The sequence below is a fragment of the Pimephales promelas genome, chromosome 25 (assembly GCF_988280905.1).
Source record: "Pimephales promelas chromosome 25, fPimPro1.hap1.1, whole genome shotgun sequence".
NCBI classification, from domain to species: domain Eukaryota; kingdom Metazoa; phylum Chordata; class Actinopteri; order Cypriniformes; family Leuciscidae; genus Pimephales; species Pimephales promelas.
This window is the reverse complement of record NC_142793.1, coordinates 10,749,664-10,762,278: the sequence shown is the minus strand read 5'-3', so window position 1 is coordinate 10,762,278 and position 12,615 is coordinate 10,749,664. Positions and strand designations below refer to the sequence as shown.

The following is a 12,615-nucleotide window of genomic DNA, read 5'->3' as shown; positions in this document are numbered from 1 at the left end:
TATAGTATTGTGATCTTAATGTGTCAACCCAGTGTAAAGCTTTTAGGTAAAAGGAAATTACTTTTTTTTCTTCGGTATATCAAAATAGTGAATGGCAAAAATTGCGTCAGTCGCTTTCAGGTTTGGCTGTCCGTTGTTTCTCCGCTGATGTTCTTCTGAGCTCGTGGGATGAAGCGCATGGCCAGGCAGTCGGGATCCTCTTCTACGGGCTGCATGGAGAGGTTGTTGGTCTGTTTGATGGTGCTGACGGTGCAGCCGTGACGAGGACAAACCGTGAACCTCGACAACAGAGTCACCAGGATGGCCTTCGTCATAGCCATGGCTATGTGCTTCCCAACGCAGGCCCGTGGGCCGCAGCCGAACGGCTGGAAATAACGACTGGGAACCTGAGAGAGAAGTAATGGTACCATAGTAAAGTTAATGGTATTATATGGTAATAACCATTTTCTTGTACAAAGGTATTTACTTTAAGGAAAACTGTAACGTATCACCATAGTACATATTTAAAAAAAAAAAAATATATATATATATATATATAATGACTGCATTCATATTTAAGGCCATTTACATGGTGTCAAAAGATACATAATTCAAATAATACCATATTATTGCCATGGTTATTAACATTAACGAAAAAAATACTTAAAATAAAATATTTTTTAACTGAAGTAAAATAAATTATAAAGCAACTTAAAGTTTCATTTGAGCTAGTTGACAAGGCAAAACTAAAAAGATAGATAGATAGATAGATAGATAGATAGATAGATAGATAGATAGATAGATAGATAGATAGATAGATAGATAGATAGATAGATAGATAGATAGATAGATAGATGGATAGATAGATGGATGGATAGATGAATGGATGGACGGATAGATGGACGGATAGAGAGAGAGAGAGATGGATGGATGGATGGATAGATGGACGAGTAGATAGATAGATAGATAGATAGATAGATAGATAGATAGATAGATAGATAGATAGATAGATAGATAGATAGATAGATAGATAGATAGATGGATGGATGGCCAGATAGATAGATAGATAGATAGATAGATAGATAGATAGATAGATAGATAGATAGATAGATAGATAGATAGATAGATAGATAGATAGATAGATAGATAGATAGATAGATAGATGGATAGATAGATGGATGGATAGATGAATGGATGGACGGATAGATGGACGGATAGAGAGAGAGAGATGGATGGATGGATAGATGGACGAGTAGATAGATAGATAGATAGATAGATAGATAGATAGATAGATAGATAGATAGATAGATAGATAGATAGATAGATAGATAGATAGATAGATGGCCAGATAGATAGATGGATGGATAGATGAATGAATGGATGGATGGATAGATAAATGGACTGATGGATGGATGGATACTTTTTGGAAGGATATTTGAGATTTCACTTATATTTTCAATTTCCCTCCAGAATGTTTTTTTCCTAGGTTTTACAGATCAGTAGTTCACTCTGTTATTGGAAAAATGTACAGCATATTTGGATAATAGTGAAAGAATATGAATAATTGGTATAAAATCTACAAATGCACCAATTTGTGCATAAAAAAACCCTTTATGTGTGATCTTATTTGATCTTAAAACTTTGATTCTCCCAGTACTTACGCTGCCCTCAAAGTTCTCCAAGTTGAATTCATTGGGTTTTTTGAAGAACTCGGACTTGTGCATGCGTCCGATGTTCAGGATGAGGTTTGTCCCCTTTGCCACCCGGTAGCCATCGATGTGGTCATCCTCCAGAGCCCGTCTCATGATGAAGTCCACCACCGGATGGAACCTCAGAGACTCCTTGATGAAGCGCTCCAGTATGTTGAGGTTCTGCAGGTCGGCTGACTGTACGTCCCGCTCTCCTGAGAGGGCAAGAAAGACGAGTCATAGTGATGTACATCTTTTATCATGCACAAAGTATCACTTCTTACTGGTCCAATTGGTCTAGATTGGACCACTAGCTGTTGGGGCCAAGACGGACCTGGTAGACCATCTTGGGCCTACTGTAGCTACCATGTTCCAATCCCCATGTTGTACCCATGTTTACTGTACCTATCTGAGACCGTATCTCCTGTACTATCTGCTCTTCCACGGCAGAGTTCTGCTTAAGTAGCAGAAGCATGAAGAACAGACTGATGGAGAGCGTGTCTGGAGCGGCGATCACCATCTCCAGCACACACTGCCTCACGTCATCCGCACACAGCTCGCCGTGATTCTACAGACACAGTTAACACGTTCTGTTGCTTCAATGTAAGAGATGGTACATAAATGTAGAGTTTGTGTTTGTGAACACACCTGAGCAAATATAACCTCCGTTGCGAAGTCCGTCTCATCCAGCTTCTCCGTGTTGTTGATGGCCTGTCGCTTCTGCTCCACAAGTTTTTCCATTTCATCCTGCAGCTCTTTTCTGCAAGAAAATACTTCTTAAAGGGGATGCATGAAAATAAATCTAGATATTTTTTAAAATAAATGTACTGCATAAAGATAACATGGTGCTTTAAAGGATTTCTGCCACACAATCCTTTCTATCACATGCCCTTTTTCAAAATGGCCTCCAAATCATTTTCAAAAGTGTGAAATGCTTGATAAAATGACTTTTTCGCTTTTACCAGAATACATGCAAAAATTGCTCACAGGACCTTCAACTGTAAGTATTCACTTGTCGAAAATTACCATTTGTTCAAACTACGATCTACAGCAGGGGTTCTCAAATCTGGTTCTCGAGGTCCACTTTCCTGCTGAGTTTAGCACTAACCTTGATCTAGTAATGCTGAAGACATTGATTAGCTTGTTAAGGTAGTTTGTTTACTTTTTTGTATGAAAGCTTGTTTCCGCCTCTGAATAAAAAATAAATAATTCTGACTTTTTATCTCGCAATTCTGACTTTATTTCTCAGAATTGCGAGATATAAAGTCAGATTTGCATGATAAAGTCGCAATTGCGTGATATACTGTAAAGTCAGAATTGCAAGATATAAAGTCAGATTGCATGATAAAGTCGCAATTGCGAGATATAAAGTCAGAATTGCGTGATATGAAGTCGCAATTGTGTGTTATAAAGTCAGAATTGTGAGATATAAAGTCAGAATTGCGAGATATAAAGTCAGAATTATGAGATATAAAGTCGCAATTGCGTGTTATAAAGTCAGAATTGTGAGATAAAGTCAGAATTGCATGATATAAAGTCAGAATTGCGTGATATAAAGTCAGAATAGCGGGATATAATGTCGCAATTCTGAGAAAAAAAGAAGTGCGACTTTTTATCTCACAATTCTGACTTTTTTTCTCACAATTGCAAGATGTAAAACTCTGACTTCATAACACATAATTGCGAGTTTATATGTCGAAATTCTGACATCTTTTCTCGGAATTGTGAGATATAGTCACAATTGTGAGATATCAGGCTAATTCTAAGGGGAAAAAACTTTTTCCCCCTCAGAATAGTTTAAATCTCACAATTCTGACTTCATATCATGCATTTCTGACTTTATATCATGCATTTCTGACTTTATAACACGCAATTGCGACTTTAAATCACACAATTCTGACTTTATATCTCGCAATTCTGACTTTATATCTCATAATTCTGACTTTATATCTCGCAATTGCGACTTTATATCACGCAATTCTGACTTTATATCTCGCAATTCTGACTTTATATCTCGCAATTCTGACTTTATATCTCACAATTCTGACTTTATTTCTCGTAATTCTGACTTTATATCTTACAATTGCGACTTTATAACACGCAATTCTGACTTTCCATCTCGCAATTCTGAGAAATAATGTCAGAATTGTGAGATGTAAACTCGCAATTACATTTATATATATTTATATATATATAAAAAAAAGTCGCAATTACATTTATATATTTTTCATTCTATGGCGGAAACAAGCTTCCATACGTTTGGGCCAAAACTCAAGGGCCAGAGTTAAAAAAGAACTCAGGCTCTGATCTACAAAAATCTGAGCAGTGCCAATATTGATCCAACAGCAAAAACACAAGCTGTAAGTAATCGTTTTTGCTTTAGAAAGATCTTCACCAATCAAAGTAGAGATCATTTGCATAATCCTTAAAGGTGCAGTAGCATACATGGATGCATTCAGTTGAGTCACAGGATAGCATGCAGTAGCATACATGGATACATTCAGTTGAGTCGGTGGACTCACGCTGCCAGGTGGTGTTTTTTGTACACAAAGTCCAGTCTGAAGAAGACATCTGGCTGAATGAGAACTGTCTGCCAGGTACTGAAATAGCGATGGATCTTTATCAGCAAGTCTTTCTCTGCATTGAACACGTACAAAGAGAGAAGTCAGCGATCTTACATTCTTTAAATAATGCTTCCAAAAGGTTGTTTTTTTCTCTCAGTGATGCCATAAAATAACAATTTTTGTTTCCCCAAAGAACCATTCAATGGACGTTCTTAAAAGAAGCGTCTTTCCTTAGTGTGCACTGTAAAAAATAATCGCGATTTTAACGGTAAAAGACTGCTAAAAAATGCTACAGTGCAAAACTTTTAATTGGTTAACAGAAAGTTTCCGTACTATATACGGTAAATAACTGTGATATAATTTTACTGTTAAATTTACAGTGAAAGTGAAAAAAAGCAAACTCATTGTATAATTTACAGTGAAAAAACGTAAATTGACATTCGCATAATTCCCTGTGACACTTCACATTTTATGTTTTTTTTAGTTCCTCATTGTTTTCTTCTTGTTTTTTTTCTAATCGGTTATATACATTAAGGTTTTATATGTTACATTTAATGTTGTTAAATTAATGTTTATAGCATTTTTTTATTTCTTTAATTGTGTGCTACCATGATGTGTTTAAAATTGGTGTGAATGATTGCTCATGTGACTGATTGAGGGTTGTCAGTGTATTACAATGGTACAAAACAAATATCAATTTTTCAAAAGGTTGTTATGTCAACATTCATCAGAAAATGAAATACAGTTTATTACTGTAAATTTTAAGCTAAGTCTGTAAAACCATTAACTTTCCTACCGTATTTTTAACGGTAAAGTTCTGGCAACCACATTTGCCGTTTTTTTACTGTAAATATTACGGTTTTATTTTTTACAGTGCAATTTAATACTCCAAAGAACCTTTTTCCACTATAAAGAATCTTTTGAGGAATGGAAAGATTTGATAGATGTTAAAGGCTTTTAATGGAACCAAAGGTGCTAATAAAAAAAACAAAACATTTTTTACAGCCTTCTCCTCTGGTAATAGATATATAATAGACCAATCAGATTGAAATAATATTAATAATGAAATGCTTTTATTGCAGGCTGACCGCTCAGTGGGATTTTTAGGAAGAGTCTATTGGAAACGTCCACCACAATACAGCGCAGAAGATTGAGCACGTCCACGTGTCCTGAGCAGTCCGTGAACTCCTGCAGGACGTCAAGCTGTTTGTTGGTGGCGCTGACACACACATCTACTGACTTCTGGAGACCTGGACCAGTAAGAGCTACACAAATACATAAACAATATATTATTTTGCATGATTCTCTGAAGGAACTAATCTGAGACCAGTGAATAACACCCACCTTTGGTGAAATATGTTCTCACTTTCTTCCACAGTGTGATGTTGCTGTTGAAGATGATGCCTTGTTGAAACATGCCAATGCACTGCAGACCTTTTGTACTGGCAAACCTCCCGACGTAATTATTGCTCTTCAGAACATGATACACGGCGGAGGACCTGAAAGAGTTTTAGGGTTTTTTTACACTAAAATTTGACCCCATCCAAAATTGTGCCCTCATGCATCGCACTCCTCATTTGAGTCAACACTTAGTGACATAATTGGGCAATAAGGACTGGAGTAGCAGACTGTGTTACAGCGACTGTACCAGAAAACAATTTTTCTGCCCCATAGAGTGTGCTATTGAGCAATTTTTGTTTCAATTTTGAAATGAACCACAAATTTTATGACCAGACAGCAACTCTGTTCATTAAAAACAGTCAAAATCTAACGCAAAATATAGGCTATATAATATATGAATATGAAGGGAGTTTAAATCTGCAATCATTTGTTAGATGAGATTTTCAGAACTTGCTTGCTGAGTATAACAGTCTCTTCTCCGTTGATCCAAACCCGAGCAATGCTGCCATATTTTTCGTTGTAGTAGTTGCATGCAGTGCCAATTCCCATCCACAGGAACCTACTGTAGCTCAGAACTGGGCCGAGACCCAACCACCAGCCAGGACCTAACAAACACCAAGTAAGGCTACGTTTACACAAAGCCGGGTATTTAGCAAAACGAATATTTTCCCCCTCTCCGTTTTCAAAAATAACATCGTTTACACACCCGCGTAAATACGCCGTTGAGCGCCATCATAACTATGCCAAACCTATTGGCGGCAGTGTAGGGGTTAAGGATAAAGCCATTCAAGCCATTCAGAAATGACAAGAGAGAACCTAAAACGCCGTTTCCGACAACACATAACCGGCGTTTTCAGAAATTTCCACTTTGGCCGGAGTTTTTAGAAATAATCGTTTTCAGTGATAAAAACGGCGTTTTCGTGTAAAAGAGAAATATCTGCGTTTTCCCATCGTTAGCTAGTTCCCAACCCAGTTAGGTTGCTCCCATGTGAATCTAATTGGTTTGAACTCACCTGGGACTGCTGATTGGTTCTTCCAGTTCTTGGCTCTAAATATTCTGTGCAGCAGAATCAGCAGTAACGTTCCCGTCAGCACCAGTAGCGTTCCCTGCACCGCAGAGGTGATGTTTACCGTACCCTCCATGACCTGCTCCATCATCAAGTCATCTACAGGTGCACCTAAACATATAAGTATCTTATTGGAAAATATTGAAAACCGCACTTTATACATTACACTAGTTTGCTGTTAGCATGTTGCTAAGCTGATGATGTAATAGTCCTACCTATAGTCTTACAAATCACTGGGCAGGAAATTAGCAAGAATTGCACAAATACTGTAGATAAAGTAACTTTAGCACTGAATAGACTTCCCCTTTGTTTTCTTTAAATGTTAAAGCCGTGTGGGTAAAATTGCAGACAGCAGACAGAGAAGAGTCAGTGTTGTTCCACTCGATGTTAATGGCTTCAAACAGTTAATGAGTTGCTGAAGAATGTCTCCCCGTTCGTTTGAGATTAATGTGAGACCATTCTCTACCTTTCTCACACAGAACAACCTCCTGGATTGAGAAAAAAAACGGCCTCTCAACTGAGACTGCCCTACTCTCGGTTACTGAAGCTCTGAGACTGACAAGAGCAACTTCCAAATCCACAGTACTTAACCACAAGATCCTTTTGTAAAACCCTAATGACAAAGGGCATCTTCAAAACCACACTCCAGTGGTTCAAGCCTTACTTCTCAGGTCCTTTAGGGTGTCTTGAGAGGTGAGATGTCTAAGTCGAAATATATCTAGCTACTTGGGTGCCTCAGGGCTCAGTGCTTGGACCACTTCTCTTCTCCATCTGCATGTCATCACTTGGATCTGTCATTCTCAAACATGGTTTTTCCTATCACTGTAAAGCCCCTTTCACACAGTGCGTTGATCCCGAGAAATTGCCGGGAAATTGCCAGGAAATTGCCTGAACGCCTTCTGTGTGAACGCAAACACGACTCGGGATTGATACTGGCATCGATGCCGGGTTGGGGGCCTTCGAACATTGCCGGAATCAGTCCAGAATCAGTGAACAAAAGCCAGGACCAATGCCATAAGGGGTATGTCATAGTGATGACGCTCGTGCCATTGCGCGACTCTGTTGCTCTTAGAAGAAAGTTTGTGTTCGTCATCAACAAAGAAAGGACGAACAAATGTCTGCAAACTGGAATGAAGCAGAGACCAGGAGCTGGTGTGAATGAACTGAAATCAAACATACTTGGGACAAATGCTGGGTCACATTATCCATGTATTTTCCGGAATATCTGTGTGAAAGGGGCTTAAAGAGATACTCCACTTTTTTTCCTGCAGAGTTAAACAGTTGAATTTTACCGTTTTCGAATCCATTCAGCCGCAGATTTTCTGAAATTTAGAAGAATATCAGTAACCAGACAGTTTCTGGTCTCATTGACTTCCATAGTATATATTTTTTCCTACTATGGAAGTCAATGGAACCAGAAACTGTCTGGTTAGTGATATTCTTCTAAATTTCAGGAAATCGCTTGAATGGATTCGAAAACGGTAAAACTGTTTCACTCTGGAGGAGTTGTAAAATGAGCCTATTTCCCAAAAAAAGTGGAGTATCCCTTTAATGCTGACGACAGACAACTCCACCTTTCATTCTAGCCAGAGGATCCGACAGTAGGTGCTAACACAGTCTCATCCCAAGACGTCAGCTAACTGATGCTTTTGACCATACCTCAACATCCGACATTTTAGGGTACCGTTTAACGTCAGTTAGATGATGATCCTGTGGCATCATCCAACTGACACTTTACCTTTAACGTCAGTTAGATGACGCCAATCCAACACTTCATCACAACTTCTTATTGCTAGAGTTGCCCTGTTCTATTGAGTCTTGCATTGTCAATATCTTGACCAAAATTTGATGCTCCTCTTGATGGAAATAACAATAATGAGCATTTGCCTATTTAAATCCAAACAGTGACTTTTTTTTTTTTGGCCGGTGTATATCTACAGAAGAAAGGACAAATTTTATAAGCTGAAAAATGTAATAAATCATTCTTCATGTAATTGAATTGGTTTCAAAAGTCATTATATGCAACTGCTTTAATGTGTCCTGTACTTCAATAAACCATATGAAAACTAGATTTGATTTCAGAGAAGCCATCAGTCCAGCAGAGAAATTCCAGCTCTCCCTATTAAATTAGCATCAACTGAATAAATTGAGTTTCATTGGAGTAATATAACAAACACACTCACCTCTTTAGATCTGCACCCGTTTCATTTCTAAATGTGCCGTTCAGTAGCTCAGTCTTGCCGTCTGCATGCTCCCATCATTCCGAAGTTCAGTAGCTTTACCCCAATATATAGTCTTTCCCCAAGTTTTAAAGCTGTTTTAAATCCACAGTTGCCAGGATACACCCTTGATTTTGCTTGTGAAGTGCCATTGAAAGCCCAAAGCAGTCCACCGGACATGTCCAGACCCGAACAATGAAACAATTATGGAGCCTTTCTTACTCTCCAGAATAAAACCGCATCAAATGGGCAATGTTAGATCTTTCATGCCAAACACACATCTTTTCCCCCAGCTTGTTATTTTTTTCAGAGGTTTATTGACCCTTTTGTCTTGATTCCAAATCCGCTGTCATTCACTCTGAAGGGCCTTTATTAAAAGCAGGTCAGATTGACCCAGAACTCCAGGAGTGAATGAGCTTTTATCTACCAAAGATGTGAAACATTGTTCCCTAAGAAAAGTGAGCGCTCATTCAGCTTCTTAAAGTTCGTAAGAATACATTTTATAATGTGAACCTCACAAACTTGCATCCATTTAAACTGGAATCTAATAGAGATCTTTTTTGAGTTCACAACAAGACATGCTGTCTACTTTAAAGTTCATTGAAATCTCTTATGTAATGGTCTGAAAAATTAAATGTCTCTCTGGAATATCAATTTTGATTGGTCACATTTTGTATATTTCACTGGTGCTTGTGGAAACGTATATTCTCAGCAGTCTATTCTTGTAAGTTGTGGCTTCTCTCTTTTCATAGAAACACAAGAAAAACCTACAGTGACAAAAAATAATCTCAGAGAATTTTGATATTCATTTTTGGTAAAGCTTCCTGTGACTCTGGAGTCCTTAAACCAGTAAGAGAATATATAAATTAAAATTGTTTATTGCATTTGACTGGATTTTATTCACACGCATCACACACATGACCACTGACCAGGATCGGCCAATAGTGAGCCTACTTTCTGACGTACAACACAGAAGCGCTGCGCTGTTACACTAACTTACATGAACTCACTAAGAAAATGAATAGTTGAATAAAGTCGTTATTTTAAGCACAAAAGTATTCTCGTTGCTTGATAAACTTATGGTTGAGCCACTGTAGTCACTTGGACTATTCGACAATGTTTGTGCTAACTTTTCTGGGCCTGCAAGTTTCAATAAAATATGGAGGAGTGATCCAGCTAGCTCTCAGATTTAATCAAACATTTCTTAATATGTCTTACGAGGAGGATCGAAAGTCTTACTGGCTTGGAACAACATGGGGGTGAGTACTGACAGAATTTTCATTTTTGGGTGAACTAATGTTTCTTTAAATTGTTTGATTGAAACGTCCAATGATGCTGACTTTCTTGTGCACAACTGCGGATGACTTGAGACTATAACGTTTGCGGCGCGCAAATGCAGCAGGACCCACGTCAGATGTGATATGGTTCAGTTTGCATATAAGAGCCTCACAGAATTCGTGTGCAGTAATGTTATGTTTAAACAGCATGCAGCACTGACTGATTGTATTAATTTTAAGTCATAATTGTAATAAAATTACCTTTACACCACTATGTGGCCTTTTTACCATTACAGTGTACATGATTCCATCGTATATTTGGTTTACTGTTTGAGTATGGTGCCAATTTTATTGTTACCACCAAATATTTTACATGTTCTTAAAGATATCTTTAAGTCTGGTTTCAGACCCAACCTTAGGTTATCCAGCCACTCTGGTCTCGATTCGGACTCGACCCTCTTTGGTCTCGGTCTTGACTTGGACTCGACTATCTTTGGTCTCTGTCTCGACTCAGATTCGACTCTCTATGGTCTCGGTCTCGACTCAGATTCGACTCTCTTTGGTCTCGGTCTCGGTCTCGACTCGGACTTGACTCTCTTTGGTCTTGGTCTCGACTCAGACTCGACTCTCTTTGGTCTCGGTCTCGACTCAGATTCGACTCTCTTTGGTCTCGGACTCGACTCAGATTCAACTCTCTATGGTCTCGGTCTCGACTCGGACTCGACTCTCTTTGGTCTTGGTCTCGACTTGGACTCGACTCTCTTTGGTCTCGGTCTCAACTCCGATTCGACTCTCTTTGGTCTCAGTCTCGACTCTCTTTGGTCTCGGTCTCGACTTGGACTCGACTCTCTTTGGTCTCGGTCTCGACCCTCTTTGGTCTCGGTCTCGACTCGGACTCGACTCTCTTTGGTCTCGGTCTCAACTCCGATTCCACTCTCTTTGGTCTCAGTCTCGACTCTCTTTGGTCTCGGTCTCGACTCTCTTTGGTCTCGGTCTCGACTTGGACTCGACTCTCTTTGGTCTCGGTCTCGACTTGGACTCGACTCTCTTTGGTCTCGGTCTCGACTCCGATTCGACTCTCTTTGGTCTCAGTCTCGACTCTCTTTGGTCTCGGTCTCGACTCGGACTCGACTCTCTTTGGTCTCGGTCTCGACCCTCTTTGGTCTCGTTCTCGACTCTCTTTGGTCTCGGTCTCAACTCCGATTCCACTCTCTTTGGTCTTGGTCTCGACTCGGACTTGACTCTCTTTGGTCTCGGTCTCGACTCGGACTCGACTCTCTTTGCTCTCGGTCTCGACTTGGACTCGACTCTCTTTGGTCTCGGTCTCGACCCTTTTTGGTCTCGGTCTCGACCCTTTTTGGTCTCGGTCTCACCTCGGACTCGACTCTCTTTGGTCTAGGTCTCGACTTGGACTCGACTCTCTTTGGTCTCGGTCTCGACTCGGACTCGACTCTCTTTGGTCTCGGTCTTGACTCTCTTTGGTCTCGGTCTCGACTCTCTTTGGTCTCGGACTCGACCCTCTATGGTCTCGGATTCAACTCTCTTTGGTCTCGGTCTCGACTCGGACTCAACTTTCTTTGGTCTCGGTCTCGACTCAGACTCGACTCTCTTTGGTCTCGGTCTTGCTCGGATTCGACTCTCTTTGGTCTCGGTCTCGACTTGGACTCGACTCTCTTTGGCCTCGGTCTCGACCCTTTTTGGTCTCGGTCTCACCTCGGACTCGACTCTCTTTGGTCTCGGTCTCGACTTGGACTCGACTCTCTTTGGTCTCGGTCTCGACTCGAACTCGACTCTCTTTGGTCTCGGTCTCGACTCTCTTTGGTCTCGGTCTCGACTCTCTTTGGTCTCGGACTCGACCCTCTATGGTCTCGGATTCAACTCTCTTTGGTCTCGGTCTCGACTCGGACTCAACTTTCTTTGGTCTCAGTCTCGACTCTTTTGTCTCGGTCTCGACTCAGACTCGACTCTCTTTGGTCTCGGTCTTGCTCGGATTCGACTCTCTTTGGTCTCGGTCTCGACTCTCTTTGGTCTTGGTTTCGACTCAGACTCGACTCTCTTTGGTCTCGGTCTCGACTCGGATTTGACTCTCTTTGGTCTCGGTCTCGACTCGGACTCGACTCCCTTTGGTCTCGGTCTCAACTCGGACTCGAGTGAGCTGGTCTCGACTACAACACTGCTAATTAAACCCTTGCGCATTCTTACTGTCAAGGCAATTTAATTAGTGCACTTCGTTCTTGAAGTTTTTTCTTTCTCATCACCTTTTTTTATTAGATGAGGTTTTTGTTCTTCTTGAGACAGTTGTCCCTGAAGATGGATCTGATCTCCATTACAAAAACCTACAGTACTATGACTTGATACCATCCCAGATAGCAAACTGACATTAAATCAATGTGGAAACGACGTTTCTCATGACATCGAAA

At 40.1% G+C, this 12,615-nt stretch overlaps 1 protein-coding gene across 1 annotated transcript; it reads right to left on the bottom strand.

The window, feature by feature from the left end:
• Positions 1-8: 8 nt before the first annotated feature.
• Positions 9-9,198, bottom strand: cyp19a1b (cytochrome P450 family 19 subfamily A member 1b). The gene is made up of 10 exons (XM_039669586.2): positions 8,883-9,198; positions 6,646-6,810; positions 6,087-6,237; positions 5,576-5,730; positions 5,320-5,496; positions 4,190-4,304; positions 2,316-2,427; positions 2,073-2,235; positions 1,641-1,882; positions 9-386 (listed from the first exon to the last, which is right to left on the bottom strand). The coding sequence occupies exons 2-10, from the start codon at positions 6,788-6,790 to the stop codon at positions 117-119; spliced, it is 1,530 nt and encodes a 509-aa protein (XP_039525520.2). The 5' UTR covers positions 6,791-6,810; positions 8,883-9,198; the 3' UTR covers positions 9-116.
• Between the last annotated feature and the right edge of the window lie 3,417 nt (positions 9,199-12,615).

Excerpts from the sequence above, each read along its gene's own strand:
- cyp19a1b (XM_039669586.2), bottom strand. The coding sequence starts at position 6,790 with ATGATGGAGCAGGTCATGGAGGGTACGGTAAACATCACCTCTGCGGTG. Across the intron at positions 1,883-2,072 it reads GGAGATACGGTCTCAGATAG|GAGAGCGGGACGTACAGTCA; the intron begins GTACAGTAAACA and ends TTGCCCTCTCAG. Across the intron at positions 387-1,640 it reads TGGAGAACTTTGAGGGCAGC|GTTCCCAGTCGTTATTTCCA; the intron begins GTAAGTACTGGG and ends CTTCTCTCTCAG.